Genomic DNA, 24,802 nt, shown 5'->3' with positions numbered 1-24,802 from the left:
TTTTGCACTGTATTTTTGTATGGTATTTATTGCTGTATTCTAGTTTTCTTGGTCTCATTTTATAGAATGGAAGACATATTACAGAAATTGAGATGATTTTGACTGGTTTTACAGTGAAAAGTACCTTGAAATTGAGCTCAAAGTAGCAGAAATGTTCGATTTTTACCAAAGTTCAAAAGTAAACAAATCATGCCAAGCGTCCAGTACACATCAACTGGTGAGTTATGTGGGATATGTTGTGTATCTTTATACGTATATGCTTCTAAACTGTTGTATTCTGAGCACCTCTGCAAAAACAGTGATTATGTGTGAGTGTGGTGAAAGTGTTGAATGATGATGAAAGCATTTTCTTTTTGGGGATTTTCTTTCTTTTTTGGGTCACCCTGCCTCGGTGGGAGACGGCCAACTTGTTGAAAAAAAAAAAAAAAAGTGCTCTGATATTATTTATACCATTTCTACACTAATGCAGTAGTCTGCATAACAGTAAATCTTATTTTTTTTTGTAAGAATAAAAATTCAAAGTGGAAAGCCAAAGAAATATAAGAGGGGCCTGGGGATGTGACTAACGAGCAGAGAGCTTGTTATTTTAGTTCGAGGAATGTCTTTCTTGTTTATTCTGGACTCTATTTGGAAATTGGCATCTTTTGAAATTTGTGTGAAATTGGTAAAATTGCTAAATTCTGATCACTTCATTGGATAGTTGCAATTGGTAAATGGGTGGTTTCTTGTACTCATTCGATAGAAAAAACGGAGTTCTAGCGAAATAGTTATGATTTTTGTCTACTAGTACACTGGAATTGGCCGAAAATAGGGCTCAAAGTGGGCAAAATTGCCGATGCGTAAACATCGTTGAGACCGCTAACTTCATGAGAGCATAATTCCGTAAGTTTTCCATAAAATTTCATACTTTTGGTGTCATTATGATCGGGAAAAGATTCTCTATCTTTTCATAAGAAAAAATAATAAACTCTGTGAACAAGGTATGTCCATGGCAATAATAATAATGATGATAATTGCTCTGGGAGGCTTTAAATGTTGTAAATTATGATAGACATTTTCATTAATGTGTCTTTAAACTCTGAGAAAGGTATGTCGATGGCAGTAAGTACAGTAGACAGTTGTTTAACACGGTTTTGTCTTGTATGTTTTGGTTATAGCACGATTGAAGAATTGCGGCATATTTTTGTTTAACACTTCATAAAATTAGTTTAACACGGTTGCGAGAGGGGAAAAAATTTTGAGCACACGGTCGCCCACCGGGCAGGATGGGCTAAAGCCATCCCCAACCAGCATCAGCCACCCCCACCACCCTCCCAGCCTTCAGTTCGGTTCATACGTGTGTTGGACAAACCTGTACCAGTTGCTTGCTGTGTTTGTTTACGTACTTATTAATTGCTATATCTAAAATCTACCAAGCAATCATGAGGTGTGGCAGCCAGGCGGGCTACCACATTTGACCTAGTACAATAAATACTACTTGCCTCTCACCCTACATTAAGAGCACAAGTATTTTAAAATGATTAATAAGTGTACTGTATGTTCATTTTACTTCTTTATTTTTTTTTTTATGTCTACTACCGTCCTGCCAGATGACTGTGAAACAGAAACCTGTAACTGTTTTGCATGATAGTAGGATTGCTGGTTTCTTTTTCTGTCTCATAAACACGCTAGATAACAGGGATATCTTGCTACTCCTACTTACACTTTGGTCACACTTCACAGACACGCACATGCATATATGTATACATACATCTAGGTAAATTTGGGGTGCCAGGGGTAAATGTAAATGGGGAGCCTTTAATTGAGCTATGTGTAGAAAGAGATATGGTAATAAGTAATACATATTTTATGAAAAAGAGGATAAATAAATATACAAGGTATGATGTAGCACGTAATGAAAGTAGTTTATTAGATTATGTATTGGTGGATAAAAGGTTGATGGGTAGGCTCCAGGATGTACATGTTTATAGAGGGGCAACTGATATATTGGATCATTATTTAGTTGTAGCTACAGTTAGAGTAAGAGGTAGATGGGAAAAGAGGAAGGTGGCAACAACAAGTAAGAGGGAGGTGAAAGTGTATAAACTAAGGGAGGAGGAAGTTCGGGTGAGATATAAGTGACTATTGGCAGAAAGGTGGGCTAGTGCAAAGATGAGTAGTGGAGGGGTTGAGGGTTGGAATAGTTTTAAAAATGCAGTATTAGAATGTGGGGCAGAAGTTTGTGGTTATAGGAGGGTGGGGGCAGGAGGAAAGAGGAGTGATTGGTGGAATGATGAAGTAAAGGGTGTGATAAAAGAGAAAAAGGTAGCTTGTGAGAGGTTTTTACAAAGCAGAAGTGTTATAAGAAGAGCAGAGTATATGGAGAGTAAAAGAAAGGTAAAGAGAGTGGTGAGAGAGTGCAAAAGGAGATCAGATGAAAGAGTGGGAGAGGCACTGTCAAGAAATTTTAATGAAAATAAGAAAAAATTTTGGAGTGAGTTAAACAAGTTAAGAAAGCCTAGGGAAAGTATGGATTTGTCAGTTAAAAACAGAGTAGGGGAGTTAGTAGATGGGGAGATGGAGGTATTAGGTAGATGGCGAGAATATTTTGAGGAACTTTTAAATGTTAAGGAAGAAAGAGAGGCAGTAATTTCATGCACTGGTCAGGGAGGTATACCATCTTTTAGGAGTGAAGAAGAGCAGAATGTAACTGTGGGGGAGGTACGTGAGGTATTACGTAGAATGAAAGGGGGTAAAGCAGCTGGAACTGATGGGATCATGACCGAAATGTTAAAAGCAGGGGGGGATATAGTGTTGGAGTGGTTGGTACTTTTGTTAAATAAATGTATGAAAGAGGGGAAGGTACCTAGGGATTGGCGGAGAGCATGTATAGTCCCTTTATATAAAGGGAAAGGGGACAAAAGAGACTGTAAAAATTATAGAGGAATAAGTTTACTGAGTATACCAGGAAAAGTGTACGGTAGGGTTATAATTGAAAGAATTAGAGGTAAGACAATGTAGGATTGCGGATGAGCAAGGTGGTTTCAGAGTGGGTAGGGGATGTGTAGATCATGTGTTTACATTGAAGCATATATGTGAACAGTATTTAGAGAAAGGTATGAAGTTTTTATTGCATTTATGGATTTAGAAAAGGCATATGATAGAGTGGGTAGAGGAGCAATGTGGCAAATGTTGCAAGTATGTGGAATAGGTGGTAAGTTATTAAATGCTGTAAAGAGTTTTTATGAGGATAGGCTCAGGTTAGGGTGTGTAGAAGAGAGGGAGAATACTTCCCGGTAAAAGTAGGTCTTAGACAGGGATGTGTAATGTCACCATGGTTGTTTAATATATTTATAGATGGGGTTGTAAAGGAAGTAAATGCTAGGGTGTTCGGGAGAGGGGTGGGATTAAATTTGGGGGAATCAAATTCAAAATGGGAATTGACACAGTTACTTTTCGCTGATACTGTGCTTATGGGAGATTCTAAAGAAAAATTGCGAAGGTTAGTGGATGAGTTTGGGAATGTGTGTAAAGGTAGAAAGTTGAAAGTGAACATAGAAAAGAGTAAGGTAATGAGGGTGTCAAATGATTTAGATAAAGAAAAATTGGATATCAAATTGGGGAGGAGGAGTATGGAAGAAGTGAATGTTTTCAGATACTTGAGAGTTGACGTGTCGGCGGATGGATTTATGAAGGATGAGGTTAATCATAGAATTGATGAGGGAAAAAAGGTGAGTGGTGCGTTGAGGTATATGTGGAGTCAAAGCACGTTATCTATGGAGGCAAAGAAGGGAATGTAAAGTATAGTAGTACCAACACTCTTGTATGGGTGTGAAGCTTGGGTGGTAAATGCAGCAGCGAGGAGACGGTTGGAGGCAGTGGAGATGTTGTGTTTAAGGGCAATGTGTGGTGTAAATATTATGCAGAAAATTCGGAGTGTGGAAATTAGGAAAAGGTGTGGAGTAATAAAAGTATTAGTCAGAGGGCAGAAGAGGGGTTGTTGAGGTGGTTTGGTCATTTAGAGAGAATGGATCAAAGTAGAATGACATGGAAAGCATGTAAATCTATAGGGGAAGGAAGGAGGGGTAGGGGTCGTCCTTGAAAGGGTTGGAGAGAGGGGGTAAAGGAGGTTTTGTGGGCAAGGGGCTTGGACTTCCAGCAAGCATGCGTGAGCGTGTTAGATAGGAGTGAATGGAGACGAATGATACTTGGGACCTGACGATCTGTTGGAGTGTGAGCAGGGTAATATTTAGTGAAGGGATTCAGGGAAACTGGTTATTTTCATAAAGTCTGACTTGAGTCCTGGAAATGGGAAGTACAATGCCTGCACTTTAAAGGAGGGGTTTGGGATATTGGCAGTTTGGAGGGATATGTTGTGTATCTTTATATGTGTATGCTTCTAAACTGTTGTATTCTGAGCACCTCTGCAAAAACAGTGATAATGTGTGAGTGTGGTGAAAGTGTTGAATGATGATGAAAGTATTTTCTTTTTGGGGATTTTCTTTCTTTTTTGGGTCACCCTGCCTTGGTGGGAGATTGGCGACTTGTTGAAAAAAAAAAAATTAGGGTTTTCTCCTTTTTCAAAATAGCTCTTGTTCTTCTTTATTTCTTCTATTGTCCATGGGGGAGTGGAAAAGAATCTTTCCTTTGTAAGCCATGCGTGTAGTATGAGGCGACTAAAATGCCAGGAGCAATGGGCTAGTAACCCCTTCTCCTGTAGACATTTACTAAAAAAGAGAAGAAGAAAGACTTTATAAAACTGGGATGCTTGAATGTGCGTGGATGTAGTGCGGATGACAAGAAACAGATGATTGCTGATGTTATGAATGAAAAGAAGTTGGATGTCCTGGCCCTAAGCGAAACAAAGCTGAAGGGGGTAGGGGAGTTTCGGTGGGGGGAAATAAATGGGATTAAATCTGGAGTATCTGAGAGAGTTAGAGCAAAGGAAGGGGTAGCAGTAATGTTGAAGGATCAGTTATGGAAGGAGAAAAGAGAATATGAATGTGTAAATTCAAGAATTGTGTGGATTAAAGTAAAGGTGGGTCATAATAAGCATGTATGCACCTGGAGAAGAGAGGAATGTAGAGGAGAGAGAGAGAGATTTTGGGAGATGTTAAGTGAATGTATAGGAGCCTTTGAACCAAGTGAGAGTAATTGTGGTAGGGGATCTGAATGCTAAAGTAGGAGAAACTTTTAGAGAGGGTGTGGTAGGTAAGTTTGGGGTGCCAGGTGTAAATGATAATGGGAGCTCTTTGATTTGAACTTTGTATAGAAAGGGGTTTAGTTATAGGTAATACATATTTTAAGAAAAAGAGGATAAATAAGTATACAAGGTATGATATGGGGCAAAATGACAGTAGTTTGTTGGATTATGTATTGGTAGATAAAAGACTGTTGAGTAGACTTCAGGATGTACATGTTTATAGAGGGGCCACAGATATATCAGATCACTTTCTAGTTGTAGCTACACTGAGAGTAAAAGGTAGATGGGATAAAAGGAGAATAGAAGCATCAGGGAAGAGAGAGGTGAAGGTTTATAAACTAAAAGAGGAGGCAGTTAGGGTAAGATATAAACAGCTATTGGAGGATAGATGGGCTAATGAGAGCATAGGCAATGGGGTCAAAGAGGTATGGGGTAGGTTTAAAAATGTAGTGTTAGTGTTCAGCAGAAGTTTGTGGTTACAGGAAAGTGGGTGCGGGAGGGAAGAGGAGCGATTGGTGGAATGATGATGTAGAGATAGTAGTAAGGGAGAAAAAGTTAGCATATGTGAAGTTTTTACAAAGTAGAAGTGATGCAAGGAGGGAAGAGTATATGGAGAAAAAGAGAGGTTAAGAGAGTGGTGAAGCAATGTAAAAAGAGAGCAAATGAGAGAGTGGGTGAGATGTTATCAACAAATTTTGTTGAAAATAAGAAAAAGTTTTGGAGTGAGATTAACAAGTTAAGGAAGCCTAGAGAACAAATGGATTTATATTATATATATTATATTATCACACTGGCCGATTCCCACCAAGGCAGGGTGGCCCAAAAAAGAAAAACTTTCACCATCATTCACTCCATCACTGTCTTGCCAGAAGGTTGCTTTACACTACAGTTTTTAAACTGCAACATTAACACCCCTCCTTCAGAGTGCAGGCACTGTACTTCCCATCTCCAGGACTCAAGTCTGGCCTGCCGGTTTCCCTGAACCCCTTCATAAATGTTACTTTGCTCACACTCCAACAGCACGTCAAGTATTAAAAACCATTTGTCTCCATTCACTCCTATCAAACACGCTCACGCATGCCTGCTGGAAGTCCAAGCCCCTCGCACACAAAACCTCCTTTACCCCCTCCCTCCAACCTTTCCTAGGCAAATGGATTTCAGTTAAAAATAGGAGAGGAGAGTTATTAACCCCTTCAGGGTCCAAGGCCCAAATCTGAAGTGGTGCCCCAGTGTCCAAGAATTTTCAAAAAAAAAATTTATTTTTTCTTATGAAATGGTAGAGAATCTTTTTGTGAAGGTAAAAAAACAAAAAGTACGAAATTTGATGGAAAATTGACGAAATTATGCTCTCGCGAATTTTGATGTGTCAGCGATATTTACGAATCGGCGATTTTGCCGAATTTGACTCCCATTTTAGGCCAATTATATTATTCCAGTCAACCAAATTCTTAGCTATTTCACTAGTATTACTTCTATTCTATCGATTGAGCACAAGAAATCACCAAGTCAACTGTTTCAACTACAAATTAAAGTGATCGGAAATTGTTAATTTAGCCAATTTAACACAAAGTTCAAAATATTCCAATGTCAAAATAGGGTCCAGAATAAACAATGTAGGTATTCCTGGAGCTAAACTAACATTTCCTCTGTTCATTAGTTACGTTTTTAGGCTTTACAAATAAATTCCATTTTGATTTTTTATTCACATAATGAATTTTTATTCACACCAAAAAATAGAAGATTTACTGTTATGCAATACTGTAATAATTGTATAACTATCATCACCATATTTGTGAATGCATATTAGACCCACCAGCTGGCGTGTATTAGACGTGTGAGGACGTTTGTTTACTCTTGAATATCGGCAAAAATTTAACATTTCTGCTACTTTGAGCTCAGTTTCAAGCCATTTCCAATGCTACAACCAATCAAAATCATCTCTATTTCTGTAATATGTCTTCCATTCTATCAAATGAGACCAATAAATCGCAAATAGAACTATAAAAATCATACGAAAAAACACTGCAAAGTTGCTGTTTTAATCGAAAAATCATGATTTCAGTTTTTTTCTCTCATTATACACAGCGTGCTGCAGGATGTTTTATGTTGTGCACACATACCACATAGACGTATTCTCTCATATCTAGGCCCAAATATACCACTCACAGTTTATCAGAGTGAGCTGAGCTCATGACGTAGATCTACGGTTTGGACCCTGAACGTAAAGCCGTAGATCTACGGGACGGACCCTCAAAGGGTTAAATGGAGAGTTAGAGGTATTGGGAAAATGGAGGGAATATTTTGAGGAATTGTTAAATGTTGATGAAGATAGGGGAGCTGTGATTTCGTGTATAGGGCAAGGAGGAATAACATCCTGTAGGAGTGAGGAAGAGCCAGTTGTGAATGTGGGGGAAGTTTGTGAGGCAGTAGGTAGAATGAAAGGGGGTAAGGCAGCCGGGATTGATGGAATAAAGATAGAAATGTTAAAAGCAGGTGGGGATATAGTTTTGGAGTGGTTGGTGCAATTATTTAATACTGTAAATGTATGGAAGAGGGTAAGGTACCTAGGGATTGGCAGAGAGCGTGCATAGTTCCTTTGTATAAAGGCAAAGGGGATAAAAGAGAGTGCAAAAATTATAGGGGAATAAGTCTGTTGAGTATATGTGGTAAAGTGTATGGTAGAGTTATTATTGAAAGAATTAAGAGTAAGACGGAGAATAGGATAGCAGATGAACAAGGAGGCTTTAGGAAAGGTAGGGGGTGTGTGGACCAGGTGTTTACAGTGAAACATATAAGTGAACAGTATTTAGATAAGGCTAAAGAGATCTTTGTGGCATTTATGGATTTGGAAAAGGTGTATGACAGGGTTGGGAGGGGGGCAATGTGGCAGATGTTGCAGGTGTATGGTGTAGGGGATAGGTTACTGAAAGCAGTGAAGAGTTTTTACGAGGATAGCGAGGCTCAAGTTAGAGTATGTAGGAAAGAGGGAAATTATTTCCCAGTAAAAGTAGGCCTTAGACAAGGATGTGTGATGTCACCATGGTTGTTTAATATATTTATAGATGGGGTTGTAAGAGAAGTAAATGCGAGGGGTCTTGGCAAGAGGCGTGGAGTTAAAAGTTAAAGAATCACACATAAAGTGGGAGTTGTCACAGTTGCTCTTTGCTGATGACACTGCTCTTGGGAGATTCTGAAGAGAAGTTGCAGAGATTGGTGGATGAATTTGGTAGGGTGTGCAAAAGAAGAAAATTAAAAGTGAGTACAGGAAAGAGTGAGGTTGTGAGGATAACAAAAAGATTAGGTGATGAAAGACTGGATATCAGATTGGAGGGAGAGAGTATGGAGGAGGTGAATGTATTCAGATATTTGGGAGTGGACGTGTCAGCGGATGGGTCTATGAAAGTTGAGGTGAATCAGAATTGATGAGGGGAAAAGGGTGAGTGGTGCACTTAGGAGTCTGTGGAGACAAAGAACTTTGTCCTTGGAAGCAAAGAGGGGAATGTATGAGAGTATAGTTTTACCAACGCTCTTATATGGGTGTGAAGCATGGGTGATGAATGTTGCAGCGAGGAGAAGGCTGGAGGCAGTGGAGATGTCATGTCTGAGGGCAATGTGTGGTGTGAATATAATGCAGAGAATTCGTAGTTTGGAAGTTAGGAGGAGGTGCGGCATTACCAAAACTGTTGTCCAGAGGGCTGAGGAAGGGTTGTTGAGGTGGTTCAGACATGTAGAGAGAATGGAGCGAAACAGAGTGACTTCAAGAGTGTATCAGTCTGTAGTGGAAGGAAGGTGGGGTAGGGGTTGGCCTAGGAAAGGTTGGAGGGAGGAGGTAAAAGAGGTTTTGTGTGCGAGGGGCTTGGACTTCCAGCAGGCATGCGTGAGTGTGTTTGATAGGAGTGAATGGAGACAAATTGTTTTTAATACTTGACGTGCTGTTGGAGTGTGAGCAAAGTAACATTTATGAAGGGGTTCAGGGAAACCGGCAGGCCGGACATGAGTCCTGGAGATGGGAAGTACAGTGCCTGCACTCTGAAGGAGGGGTGTTAATGTTGCAGTTTAAAAACTGTGGTGTAAAGCACCCTTCCGGCAAGACAGTGATGGAGTAAATGATGGTGAAAGTTTTTCTTTTTCGGGCCACCCTGCCTTGGTGGGAATCTGCCAGTGTGATAATAAAAAAAAATTTTTTATTGCTAACCTAACATGTTTACACTTTTGTATATTATCAGGCATTTATATGCATTTATAAGCAAAGTAAAGGGTGATTCTATTCATTGATTTTCACTTTATGACCATAGCCTGGAACCTAACCTATCATTTAAGTGGGACCATCCTGTAGATGTTGATACCAACCAATTCATTATGATTAGCCGGTACTCTTCAATACTTTGACACATCCCTAATTAACATCGGTGCATGCCAGCCCACTTGCCTGGGAATAAAAAAAAGCAATAAAATGGATTAGAAACTTTGCAAATGTTGTTTCATAGTTAAACATACATTGTAGCATTACTAAAAACTAGTTGCACCATACCATAGTTTATACTATACCAGGGTCTATCATATTGTTCATTCCATATTCTAGCATACTGTTCATACCTTATTCTAGCATATTTTTGTTTTTTATTAACACATCGGCTGTTTCCCACCGAGGCAGGTTGACCTGAAGAAGAAACACCTAGCATATTGTTCATACCCTATTCTAGCACTTTGTTCATAATCTATTCCAGCATATTATTCATTTTCGACAAACAGAACGGAGTAATATTTAACAGAGTAAAATCCAGCATTAGCAAAGTAAAACATTCAGCATGTCAAGGCACAGTCCTGGCACCTTTACTGTTTACCCTCATGGGGAATATAGATAAAAATTTGCCCCAGTTTTGTATGATCGTTTGCAGATTACTTTCAGAGGTACATCAAAAGTATATTCTAGCATATTGTTCATGCCATATTCTAGCATATTGTTATGCCGTATTCTAGCACATTCATGCCATGTTCTAGCACGTTGTTCATGCTATATTCTAGCACATTGTTCATGCCATATTCTAGCATGTTGTTCATGCCATATTCTAGCACATTGTACTTCAGTAGTGCGATCTACAATGGACCCTCGGTTTTTTTTGTTCAATCCATTTCAGAGCCATCGGCCAAAACTGAAATCGGCCAAAACCGAAACCATTTCCACATAAGAAATAATATAAATGGACTTAATCCATTCCAGACACCCAGAAGTATCAAAAAATTTTTTTTTTTACCTTAACCCTTTCAGGGTCCAAGGCCCAAATCTGGAGTCACGCACCAGTGTCCAAGAATTTTCAAAAAAAAAATTTGTTATTTTTTCTTATGAAATTGTAGAGAATCTTTTTGTGAAGGTAATAAAACAAAAAGTACGAAATTTGGTGGAAAATTGACGAAATTATGCTCTCGCGAATTTTGATGTGTCAGCGATATTTACGAATCAGCGATTTTGCCGACTTTGACTCCCATTTTAGGCCAATTACCTTATTCCAATCAACCAAATTCTTAGCTATTTCACTAGTATTACTTCTATTCTATCGATTGAGCACAAGAAATCGCCAAGTCAACTGTTTCAACTACAAAATAAAGTGATCGGAAATTGTTAATTTGGCCAATTTAACACAAAGTTCAAAGTATTCCAATTTCAAAATAGGGTCCAGAATAAACAATGTAGGCATTCCTGGCACTAAACTAACATTTCCTCTGTTCATTACTTATGTTTTGAGGCTTTACAAATAAATTCCATTTTGATTTTTTATTCACATAATGAATTTTTATTCACACCAAAAAATAGAAGATTTACTGTTATTCAATACTGTAATAATTGTATAAATATCATCACCATATTTGTGAATGTATATTAGACCCACCAGCTGACGTGTATTAGATGTGTGAGGTCGTTTGTTTACTCTTGAATATCGGCAAAAATTTAACATTTCCGCTACTTTGAGCTCAGTTTCAAGCCATTTCCAGTGCTAAAACCAATCAAAATCATCTCTATTTCTGTAATATGTCTTCCATTCTATCAAATGAGACCAAGAAATCGCAAATACAACTATAAAAAACATACGAAAAAACACTGCAAAGTTGCTGTTTTAATCGAAAAATCATGATTTCATTTTTTTTCTCTCATTATACACAGTGTGCTGCAGGATCTGTTTTATGTGGTGCACACATACCACATAGATGTATTCTCTCATATCTAGGCCCAAATGTACCACTCACAGTTTATCAGAGTGAGCTGAGCTCATGGCGTAGATCTACGGTTTGGACACTCACCATAAAGCCGTAGATCTACGGGACGGACCCTGAAAGGGTTAAAGATAGATTTACATGCACAAAAGAATGAAAATTACACATGACACTCACCTTTATTGAGGGTTGTTGCTGCTGGAAGAAGACATGGAGGACGGGAGAGTTTATTCTTTGGAAGGGTAATCCCCCTCCATAAGAACTCTAGGTACCAAGTCCTTATCTGGAGTTACTTCCCTCTTTTGTTTTTTAATGCCACTAGGACCAGCTTGAGTCACTGGGTCCCTGTCACTCAAAATATTTGTCCAGAGTGCTCTGCTTCTGGCATGTCGTTAAAATTTGCCTAAAATGGGATATGGCATTGTCCTTGTAAAAGTATCCAGCACGGATTGCAACATGTTTCTCAGGGTAATGTTCCTCCACAAATGAATGCACTTTAGTCCACATTACACAAATCTCCATAATCTTTGAAGAAGGCACCTTCTTCCATCTCTTTTCCTCCTCCTCTGAAGCAAATTCCTCAGTTGTGGTCTGTTGCTGTTGCAGATGAAGCTCTTGCATCTAATCTGTGGTTAGCTCTTCATTGTGTTCCTCCACCAACTCTTCCATATCGTCGCCACTCACATCCAACCCCATGTAATTCCCCAGTGCCACAATTGATTGCACAACAGGTGTAGGGCTGACAGGGTCAGTCTCAGACCCTTCAAAATCCTCCTTTTGGACACAATCTGGTCACAGTTTTCCCTAAGCAGAGTTCATAGTCCTGGAAGTCACTCCCTGCCAAGCCATTATCTATAAGGCTTGTGCAGTGGAAGATATTGAAGTGATTCTTCCAGATCTCTCTTAGTCAATTCAGAGTCTGAGGTTATGTCAAAGCACCTTTGAAACATTGCTTTGATGTACAGTTTTTTGAAGTTTGCAGTGATCTGCTGGTCCATGAGCTGGATAAGAGTGGTGGTGTTAGGAGACAAGAGCTCCACTGTTACAAAACAGAATTTCTTAGACAATTGGTTTTCCAAGCCTGGAGGATGAGCAGGAGCATTGTCCATTAACAGGAGGCACTGGAGTGGCAGTTTATTATCCAAGAGGTATTACTTCACACATGGGCCAAACACTTCAATGAACCATTCCATGAAAATTTCCTTGGTGACCTATGCCCTACTGTTAACCTTCCACATCACACACAGTTTACTCTTGACAACACTGTTTTTCTTGAATACACTGGGATTTTCAGATACACCAGTGAAGGCTTCACTTTGAAATCCTCACTAGCATTACCACACAACAAGAGTGTTAGCCTGTCTTACATAGGCTTGTGTCCTGGGAGTTCCTTTTCCTACTGCGTAATGTAGGTCCTCTTTAGCATTTTCTTCCAAAACAGGCCTGTTTTGTCACAATTGAACACTTGTTGAGGTTGGAATTTTTCAGCCTCTACATAACATTTGAATTCTCGCACAGATTTTTTAGCCGCTTATTTGTCTGAACTGGCACCCTCACCGTGCCTTATAACACTGTGTATGCCACTTTGCTTCTTGAATTTTTCGAACCAGCCTTTGCTGGCCTTAAATTCACCTACATAAGCACTTGTTTCAGGCAGTTTGAGATTGTCATGCAACCACCTTGCCTTTTCACAAATTATAGACTGCACTTCTTCAGTTGTTTGGGATCTGTTTAGTTATCACATTCACCCCTTTTGGAACATCAGCTTTCATTTCTTTTCTCTTTGCCACAATGCAGCTGATTGTTGATGGCGACTTCCTGTACATCCTGCTGAGTTCAGCAATGCGTATGCCACTATCATATTTTCTTAGGATTTCTTTTTTCAGTTCTACGGTGTTCCTCACTTTCTTTACTAAAACACTGACACTAGGAGATTTCTTTGGAGCCATGGTTGCCTATTTAGCAGTCACACACAATGAACAAGTGAGAAAAACAATGGATTATCATGAAATGTTTCATATGACCTGGCAGGATATGTTCATTCACTGAGAAACAACGCTATACTGGCTGAGAATTTGTGTGGGAGGCACCTTTGTCTGTACGCTGGGCACTGGACAGGTTCCATACGATCAACGAAAACGGAGGTAATCGATGAAAACGGAACCAAAAAATTGACGAAAAAAGTCGGCCAAAACCGAAATTGGCGATAACGAAGGTGGATGAAAATGGAGGGTCCACTGTACCTCAGTGTACAGGTACTCCACCTGAGTTACCTCAAGTGACACATTAATCCTTTTCTTTCAACCTAGTTTGTTCCTGCTTTTCCACCTTGGCCATATTAATGTAATTTTTCATTTATTCCATTTCTGTAAAGAACAGTCATGCTGAATATATCTTGCTGTCAGAAGTTTTGTGAAAAAAGTGAATTATAGCAGCTAAATTATCTTTTTTCTTGCCAGGCAACTGGAAGCCATTGTCCGCATAGCAGAGTCCATGGCCAAGATGCGTTTAGAGCCATTTGCCACCGAGCGGGATGTTGATGAAGCTCTAAGACTTTTCCAAGTCTCCACTCTTGATGCTGCTATGTCAGGATCTCTTACTGGTAAATTGATTTGATGATAATATTGGAACTTTGTTCTAGCAAGGTTGCTGTTGAATGAATGATGGTAGGTGAGTTTCCTTCTTTGAGTCACCCTGCCTTGGTAGGAGACTGCCAGTGTGGTTAAAAAAAAAAAACTCGTCACTTAAGCGTGTGTGTAAATCTGGACGATTTAAGATGTTTTTTAAGGAGGTAAATTTTTATAGGTTGTTTCCCATGATACAATGCTTAACAATCATTCAGTCTTTCAAGATCAGTTTAATCTTTGTAATGGAGGTATACAGGTACCCCTCACTGAGCGACATACTTGTTTACACTCCACTTGGTGTTACGACTGACTCGCCAACTATTCAGAATTGTATGCCTTATGAGAACTTGAGTCATGGAAATGGGCAGTGCGGCATCTCAGTGTCAAGCATCTCAGGCTCATTCCCACAGCCACTCAGTACACTTGCTTTCTCAGTCTCCAAGACTACATATTAGTACACATTTGTTCACCCCATGGTACAAGATAGAAGTGCAGCAGCCTTTGGAAGAGGAAAATGGTAGAAGTACAAAAGAAGTTCACTGTAAAGGGGTTAGTTGATGTGTTCGTCTGTGTGTTTATATTCTCGGCGTATCTCACGGCATCTAAAGGTAGGTGTTACAAATGATTAAACTCAATGAACAAGTTATGTCGATGGTAATAATAATAATACAGGTCTCCCTCAACATTCGCGAGGGTTAGGGGATCAAGAGCCTCGTGAATGTTGAAAAAACCGTGAATGTTTGGTGCCCCAATATATTGTAGGGAAATATATTACAATACTGCTTCCTTAACTTGTTGAACCATGAATAATCATAAAATACATGAAAACGTCGTAAATTGTACTAAATATATACATGTTATACTTTAATAATGTATGTTATTTAATAACATGTATGTTATTAAATACCACAGACTCTACCACTGCCTCCACCACTGCGAGTCCCTACTACCCTCCCTCCGACCCCCGCAACTGGCAGCCAGCCTTCCCACCACTCAGTGTGGTGAGTGTTTTGTTTGTTCATTATTTGCTATTAAACTACAGAATAAATAATGTAAACCCATTCATGACTGCATATTGGAATGGCTATTAGGAAAGGTATTAGATGGTGACATCATGTGTTTATTACTCTTGAACACAGCAAAGAATCAAACTTATCTGCTATTGCTAATAATAACAATAGTAATAATAATAATAATAATAATAATAATAATAATAATAATAATAATAATAATAATAATAATAAATACGATATAATTGAAGAAGGAAATTGTACGAAAATACGAGGGAGTGGTTGACACATCGTCAGTGTGACTTTGTTTATGCTGGAGTGAACATTAGTCTCCGTGCTCTTCCAAACATTTCACAATAATTCAACAGTTGAGGCAGTGGTATTTAATAACATATATGTTATAAATAATAATAGTACATGTTATTATTAATAACATGTATTATTATTAACGTATGTGTTTAATAACATATATGTTATAAATAATAATAGTACATATTATTAATAACATGCATTATTATTAACATGTATGTTATTAAATACCATTGCCTCAATCACTGCCTCTACCACTCCAGTCACACTCAATCTACAAGCACCAAACACAATGAATTATTGTGAAATGTTTGGAAGAGCAGGGAGACTAATGTTCACTCCAGCATAAACAAAGTCACAATGACGATGTGTAAACCACTCCCTCGTATTTTTGTACAATTTCCTTCTTCAATTATATCATATTTATTATTATTATTATTATTATTATTATTATTATTATTATTATTATTATTATTATTATTATTATTATTATTATTATTATTATTATTATTACTACTATTGTTATTATTAGCTGTAGCAGAAATGTTTAATTCTTTGCAGTGTTCAAGAGTAAACACATGATGTCACCGTCCAATACCTGTCCGAATAGCCATTCCAATATGCAGTCATGAATGGGTTTACATTATTTATACTGTAGTTTAATGGAAAATAATGAACAAACAAAACACTCACCACACTGAGTGGTGGGAGGGCTGGCTGCCAGTTGCGGGGGTCGGAGGGAGGGTAGTAGGGACTCGCAGGTGGCGGGAAACTTAAATATGATTTGGCGGCTGGGAATTTGGTGGCTGGGAATTTGGCGGTTGGGAATTCGCGAATGTGTGAAGCCCGTGAAAGTTGAAAACGTGAATGTTGAGGGAGACCTGTAATTAACCCTTTCAGGGTCCGTCCCGTAGATCTATGGCTTTGCGTTCAGTGTCCAAACCGTAGATCTACGTCATGAGCTCAGCTCACTCTGATAAACTGTGAGTGGTACACTTGGGCCTAGATATGAGAGAATACATCTATGTGGTATGTGTGCACCACATAAAACAAATCCTGCAGCACACTGTGTATAATGAGAGAAAAAAAACTGAAACAAAGATTTTCGATTAAAACAGCAACTTTGCAGTGTTTTTTCGTATGTTTTTTATAGTTGTATTTGCAATTTCTTGGTCTCATTTGATAGAATGGAAGACATTACAGAAATAGATATGATTTTGATTGGTTTTAGCACCGGAAATGGCTTGAAACTGAGCTCAAAGTAGCGGAAATGTTAAATTTTTGTCGATGTTCAAGAGTAAACAAACGACCTCACACGTCTAATACACGCCAGCTGGTGGATCTAATACACATTCACAAATGTGGTGATGATATTTATACAATTATTACAATATTGCATAACAGTAAATCTTCTATTTTTTGGTGTGAATAAAAATTCATTATGTAAATAAAAAATAAAAATGGGATTTATTTGTAAAGCCTCAAAACTTAACTAATGAACCAAGGAAATGTTAGTTTAGTGCCAGGAATGCCTACATTGTTTATTCTGGATGCTATTTTGAAATTGGAATATTTTGAACTTTGTGTTAAATTGGCCAAATTACCAATTTCCGATCACTTTATTTTGTAGTTGAAACAGTTGACTTGGCGATTTCTTGTGCTCAATCGATAGAATAGAAGTAATACTAGTAAAATAGCTAAGAATTTGGTCGACTGGAATGATGTAATTGGCCTAAAATGGAAGTCAAAGTCGGCAAAATCGCCAATTCGTAAATACAGTGGACCCCCGGTTAACGAACTTTTTTCATTCCAGTAGTATGTTCAGGTGCCAGTACTGACCGAATTTTTTCCCATAAGGAATATTGTGAAGTAGATTAGTCCATTTCAGACCCCCAAACATACATGTACAAAAGCACTTACATAAATACACTTACATAATTAGTTGCATTTGGAGGGGATCGTTAAGCGGGGGTCCACTGTATCGCTGACACATCAAAATTCGCGAGAGCATAATTTTGTCAATTTTCCATCAAATTTCGTACTTTTTGTTTTATTACCTTCGCAAAAAGATTCTCTACCATTTCATAAGAAAAAATAACAAATTTTTTTTTGGAAAAATCTTGGACACGGGGGCACCACTTCAGATTTGGGCCTTAGACCCTGAAGGGGTTAATAATAATAGCTCTGGAGCACTTTGAATGTCATATACATATTTCATATAGATTTGGTAGATGACATTTAAAGTGCTCCAGAGTGATTACAGTGGAACCCCAAGTTTTGAATGCATCGATTATCAAACGCTTTAAGTTTCAACCGCTTTTTTAGCACCAATTTTGTCCCGAGTATTGAACGCGCCATGTGTTTCAAACAGCGTACCAGACCTGTCTGCCTGCCTGCGTCCCCCACACAGGCGTCTAGCTTTGTTTATGCTCGAGTGAACACTAACTAACCTGCGTGCTCATTCAAACATTTCACTATTAATTCATTGTGTTTGATGCTTGTGCGACTATGAAATAAACTACCACGGGCCCAAAGAAACTTGTAATAAAGTTGGTAGAATTACCGACAATATGTAAAGTAAAAGGACACAAGTGCAACTAATGTGACATTTTATTGTGGCAACGTTTCGCTCTCCAGGAGCTTTATCAAGCCATTACGCTTGATAAAGCTCCTGGAGAGCAAAACGTTGCCACAATAAAATGTCACATTAGTTGCACTTGTGTCCTTTTACCAAAGAAACTTGCTAGTGACATCCCTGTGGTAAAGAAACTGAGAAACACCATAGAGGTGAAGAAGGAAATAGTACAAAAATATGAGAGTGGTGTCCAACTTGTGGAGCTTGCCAGGATATATGGCAAAACCAAATCAACAATTGCTTCTATCCTGGCAAAAAGAAAAGAAATCAAGGAAGCTGATGTTGCGAAAGGTGGAAATAAATGGTATAAAATACCGACATAATGGAAATATGAACACACATGCAGTATAATGTGATCCTTTATTGACAATGTTTCGCCCACACAGTGGGCTTTCTTAAGTCACGAACAGATCTACCTGGGGTGGAAGGTACGCGAGTATTTATAGTCAGGTTCAGAATGCTGAGGTCAGGTGGAGAATGCTGCATCTGATGATGTACCGAGTGGGGTTATAGAGTCTAAAATCTTGGGTAGCTTGGAAGGGAGATTGGATAAGTTTGTGAGCAGACCTTCTGCAGTGTTCTTCCATTCCTATGCTCTTATGTGGGATAGCAATGAAGTTTCTTTGCAAGTGGTTCAGCTATGTTATAGACAGCTATGTTATAACATAGCTGAACCACTTGCGAAGAAACTTCTTCATCGCTATCCCACATAAGAGCATAGGAATGGAAAAACACTGCAGAAGGTCTGCTCACAAACTTATCCAATCTCCCTTCCAAGCTACCCAAGATTTTAGACTCTATAACCCCACTCTGTACATCATCAGATGCAGCTTTCTCCACCTGACCTCAGCATTCTGAACCTGACTATAAATACTTGCGTACCTTCCACCCCAGGTTGATCTGTTTGTGACTTGAAAAAGCACACTGTGTGGGTGAAACGTTGTCAATAAAGGATCACATTATACTGCATATGTGTTTATATTTCTGTTGCGAAAGGTGTTGATATCCTAACCAAAAATAGACCACATATAGCTGAAGAGGTTGAGAAGTTGATTGTGTGGATCAAGGATAAAGAGATTGCGGGTGATGGTGTTTTGGAGACGATGATTTGTGAAAAGGCAAGGCAATTGCATGATGATCTCATAAAGAAAAGGTCTGCAATGAGTGCTGCTCTTAGTGACTTTAAGGCCAGCAGAGGCTGGTTTGATGGTTTTAAGACTCATAGTGGCATACACAGTGTGGTAAAGCATGAGGAGGCTGCCAGTTCAGACAAACGTGGAGCTGAAAAATTTATAACTGAATTTCAGGAGTACGTAAAGACTGAAAAATTTGAATCCAAACAAGTGTTCAATTGTGACGAAACAGGCCTTTTTTGGAAGAAAATGCTAAAAGAAGACCTACATAATGCAGAAGGAAAAGGCACTGCCAGGACACAGGAATATGAAAAACAGGCTAACACTCTTGTTTTGTGCTAACGCTAGTGGGAATTTTGAAGTGAAGCCTTTACTGGTGTATCACTCGGAAAATCCCATAGTATTCAAGAAAAACAATGTCGTCAAGAATAGATTGTGTGTGTTGTGGAAAGCTAATAATAGGGCATGGGTCAAAAGGCAGATTTTCTAAGAGTGGGTCCATGAAGAGTTTTGCCCCAGTGTGAAAAAATGCCTCCTAGAAAAAAAATTGCCACTCAAGTGCCTCCTGATATTGGACAGTGCTCCTGCACATCCTCCAAACTTGGTAGACCTACTGTCTAGGGACTTAAATTTCATCACAGTGTTGTTCTTGCCTCCTAACACCACTCCTCTCCTCCAGCCCATGGACCAGCAGGTCATTTCTAACTTAAAAAAAAAAATTCACAAAAGCAGTGTTTGGAAAGTGCTTTGAAGTGACCTCAGACACTCAGTTAACCCTAAGAGAGTTCTGGAGGAATCACTTCAGTATCTACAACTGCATGAGCCTTATAGGTAAGGCTTGGGAGGGAGTGACTTCCAGGACTGAACTCTGCTTGGAGACCATTGTGGCCAGACTGTCCAGCAGAAGGATTTTGAAGGGTTTGAGGCTGACCCTGACCCTGCCGACCCTCTTCCTGTTGTGGAAGGTATTGTGGCATTGGGCAAATCCATTGGGTTGGAGGTGAGTGGTGAGGATGTGGAAGAGTTGGTGCAGGACCACAGGGATGAGCTAACCACTGAAGAGCTGCAAGAGCTTCATCTGGAACAGCATCAGACCACAGCAAATGGTGGTGCAATGGTGACATTAAAACAATTTCTAAAGATTGGTGACACAAACCCACTACTAGTACAGTATGCATGTTATATCAGTGAGGGGCTGCTCCTCGTTTAACCCTTAAATGGTCCAAATGTATGTATACGCTCTCTCACGTAGCGCCCTGAATATTTTGAGAAAAAAAAAAATTTATAGGAAAAAAGAGCATGTGGTACCCAGGCATCCCCAATTTTTTTCATATGGCACACACTGAGTGTGCACACACATTCTCTCATGTCTAGGCGACTCAGGCCTATTATGCCAATGTTGAATGAATGACAAAGGAAATGTATATATACGTTTGGGGCGCTACGCGAGTTAATGTATATATATGTTTGGACTGTTTAAGGGTTAATGACCAATTAGTTTACCAGCCTACCCATGGGAACCTAGCTCAGTCATTAACCCTTAAACGGTCCAAATAGATCGACATTCAAATCCGAAGTGCTCCAAAAGTAGATCTGTTTTTTTTTTACATATTTTCAAATAGAACAAAAAAACAATGTAGGTAAAAGTTTTTTTACACATTTTCAAATGTAAAAAAAAAAAAAAAAAGATGTACATTTTTTTATATACTTTCAAATCTTGTAAAAACGTATATATACGTTCGGACCGTTTAAGGGTTAAGTGAGGAGTACCTGTATTCTATTTCAGTGCTTTTTATGAACATTACAATTTTAGTCTTCCATATACCACTAATTTTTTTTTATTAATACACAGGCTGTTTCCCACCAAGGTAGGGTGGCCTGAAAAAGAAAACTTCTCACTATTATTTACTCCATCATTGTCTTGCCAGAGGTGTGCTTACACTACAGTTATAAAACTGCAACATTAACACCCCTCCTTTAGAGTGCAGGCATTGTACTTCCCACCTCCTGGACTCAAGTCTGGCTAACTAGTTTCCCTTAATCTCTTCACAAAATATTACCTTGCACACACTCCAAAAGTACGTCAGATAGCAAAAACCATATGTCCCCACTCATGTTTATCTAACATGCTCAATTATGTTCTTGAAAATTGGCTTTACATGTAAATTTGTGCGTAGACTGGAAATCTCATGGGAAAATTAAAGGTTATGTTCTTGATACCTCCAGTTTCTTTTACTTTTTCTGTTTTTTCAAGAATAATTTTTCCATACATTACATTAATCCTTTCACTGTCCAGATTCCTGAAATTAGTATTCCTCTTAGTGTCCACATATTAAAAAAAAAAAAAAAATTCTTTTGAAATGGTAGGCAATCTTTTTCTGAACTAGCAACACCAAAAGTATGAAATTTGATGGAAAACTTAAGGGATTATGTAGGTGCAAAGTTAGCGTTCTCAGCATAAATTATGCATAAGCCATTTTGCCGACTTTGAGTCTTGTTTTAACCCTTTCAGGTTCCAGACCCCCAGCCTGAAACTTGCTTTCGGGGTCCAAAAATTAAATTTTTTTTATATGAAATTGTAGAATCTCTTCTGAAGGTAATGACACCATAAGTATGAAATTTAACCCTTTGAGGGTTACCAGGCCATCTCAGAGACTTGTTCTCGGTCGCCAAAATTTCAAAAAAAAAAAAAAAATTTTTCTTTTGAAAAGATAGAGAATCTTTTCCCGATGATAATGACACCAAAAGTGTGAAATTTTCTGGAAAACTTAAGGAATTATGCTCTCGCGAAGTTAGCGGTTTCAACGATGTTTACGCATCGGAGGTTTTGCCCACTTTGAGCCCTATTTTCGGCCAATTCCAGTGTACTAGTTGACAAAAATCATAACTGTTTCGCCAGAACTCCGTTTTTTCTATCGAATGAGTACAAGAAACCACCCATTTACCGGTTTCAACTATCCAATAAAGTGGTCAGAATTTAGCAATTTTGCCAATTTCACACAAATTTCAAAAGATGCCAATTTCCAAATAGGGTTCAGAATAAACAAGAAAGACATTCCTGGCACTAAAATAACATTTCCTCTGTTCATTAGTCACATCCCCAGGCCCCTCTTACATTTATTTTGCTTTCCACTTTGATTTTTTATTCTCACAAAAATAATAAGATTTACTGTTATGCAGACTACTGCATTATTATATAAATGGTATAAATAATATCGGCGCACCAGTGAAAGAATATTAGACTCGCCAGTTAACATGTATTGGATGCTTGGCATGATTTGTTTACTTCTGAACTTTGGTAAAAATTGAACATTTCTGCTACTTTGAGCTCAATTTCAATGTACTTTTCATTGTAAAACCAGTCAGAATCATCTCAATTTCTGTAATATAATTTCCATTCTATGCAATGAGACCAGGAAAACTAGAATACAACCATAAATACCATACGAAAATATGTACAGTGCAAAGTCGCTGTTTTAAACCAAAAACACGGTCAGTTTTTTTTTTTTCTCATTACGCACTGTGTGCTGCAGGATTTTTTTTATACTGCGCACACTGACCACATAGACCCATTCTTTCATATGTAGGCCTACCAGCTTTCTCGTGCTAGATTTGAGGGTGCTAGAATTTAGGCGTACATCAAAAACCCTGGCGCATAAGCCATACTAGTACGGCCGAAACCCTGAAAGGGTTAATGGAAAACTTAAGGAATTATGCTTTCACAAAGTTAGCAGTCTTGGAAATATATACAAACCAGTAATTTCACTCACTTTGAGTCCTATTTTTGGCCAATTTCATTATTCCAGTTGACCAGACTTAAATATTTTGCTATTGTGCCTTCCATTCTATTGATTGAGCATGAGAAACTGCCCATTTAACTATTTGAACTACCCAGTAATGTGAACAGAAATTGGTAATTTGGACAATTTCACAAAAAATTTAAAAAATTCCAATTTAAAAATAGGGCTCAGAAAAAACAATGTAGGCATTCCTGGCACTAAAACATTTCTTCTGTTCATTAGTTATGTCCCCAGGCCTCTCCTGTATTATGCTTGCTTTCCATTTTAAATTTTTATTCACACAATATGTAGAAGATTTACCATTATTCAGGCTATTGAATTATTGTAATTATATTAATAATTTCAGCACATTCGTGAACATGTATTAGATGGTCCAGTTGGACATGTATTAGATGAGTGATGGGATTAGTGTCCTGTGGAATGTTCACAAAAATAGAATATCTTTGCTACTTTGAGCTCAATTCAAGCTATTTCTAGTCTGGAAACCAATCATATCTATTTCTGTAATATATCCTCTATTCTACCAAATGATACCAAGAAACTGAGAATAAAAGTATAAAAAGCATCCAAAAAATACACTGCAAACTGGCTAATATTTCAACCCTTTCAGTGTCAGTCCTGTTGTACTAATCTTTGCAGCTAGGGTCATTCCTGTTGTACTATGCCATGAGCTCAGCTTGAGCACAATATAAAAAAAAAACCTGCAGCACACAGTACATAATGAAAAAACTGTGACCGTGTTTTTGGTTTAAAACGGCGATTTTGCGGTGTATTATCATATGGTTTTTATGGTTGTACAGTGGACCCCCGGTTAACGAACTTTTTTCATTCCAGTAGTATGTTCAGGTGCCAGTACTGACCGAATTTTTTCCCATAAGGAATATTGTGAAGTAGATTAGTCCATTTCAGACCCCCAAACATACACGTACAAACGCACTTACATAAATACACTTACATAATTGGTCGCATTTGGAGGTGATCGTTAAGCGGGGGTCCACTGTATTCTCATTTTTTTATCTGTTACAAAAAACGCGACTTTTAATAAGCATAGAGATCTCCAGTGAATATTAGAAAAGACTGCCCTTCTAGCATCCAGCCTGTTACTGGGTTTTCGTAACAAGTAGTCAGTATCCTGGTCCAATTATCCATTAGAATTTAGTAAGATTCAATAGTGCTTCAGGATTACAACTGGTAGGCTACTAACTAAAGAAATTAAAATTTAATAAGTTTATTAACAATTAAGTTGTCTAGGTGTATATCAAAATAAATTAATCAATATAATCAAAATAATCACTTCCCTCATGTACAGTAGTATTGTGCTGAAGGCACATATCACATCGTTATGGTAAGTACTGTCTGGTACATTGATAGCATTTAATAACATAATACAAATATATACAAGTAAGTTTGTGTTTGTGTGCAAGTGCTCTAAGCAGTTCGCTGTCTCAAGACTCGACTAGACTTAATCAGTGACTGACTAAAAGTCCTCACATAAACTTAACTTCTTGACCAACCTGGCAATCAGAACAGCTTGCTTGAACAATAAAACGACTGATAAGACGAACAGCAATATAACAAGCAACAGCGACACAGTATCAGGAACAAGGAGATAATATAACGACACTAAGTAGGGACCATCTGCAGATCCTCCACAAAAGTCACAAAACTCCCTTAACCCTTTGACTGTTTCAGGCCCCTCTCTGAAACTGTCATTCTATGTCGCTCAATTTTTGAAAAAAAAAAATTGTTTTTTCTTATGAAATGATAGAGAATCTTTTCCCGATGGTAATGACACCAAAAGTTCGAAATTTGATCGAAAACTCATGGAATTATTCTCCCGCGAATTCAGCGGTCTCGTTTACATAAGTGTATCGGCTATTTCGCCGACTTTGAGCC

At 38.3% G+C, this 24,802-nt stretch overlaps 1 protein-coding gene across 1 annotated transcript in view; it reads left to right on the top strand.

The window, feature by feature from the left end:
• Nucleotides 1-24,802, top strand: part of Mcm5 (Minichromosome maintenance 5) — an 80,764-nt gene that overhangs the window by 45,784 nt on the left and 10,178 nt on the right. The window contains exon 11 of the mRNA XM_053772716.2: nucleotides 13,852-13,994. Within this exon, the coding sequence (XP_053628691.2) occupies nucleotides 13,852-13,994 (143 nt within the window). The remainder of the gene's footprint in view (nucleotides 1-13,851; nucleotides 13,995-24,802) is intronic.

This window comes from Cherax quadricarinatus, chromosome 9, assembly GCF_038502225.1.
Source record: "Cherax quadricarinatus isolate ZL_2023a chromosome 9, ASM3850222v1, whole genome shotgun sequence".
Taxonomy (NCBI): domain Eukaryota; kingdom Metazoa; phylum Arthropoda; class Malacostraca; order Decapoda; family Parastacidae; genus Cherax; species Cherax quadricarinatus.
This window is presented reverse-complemented; position numbering and strand designations above follow the sequence as displayed.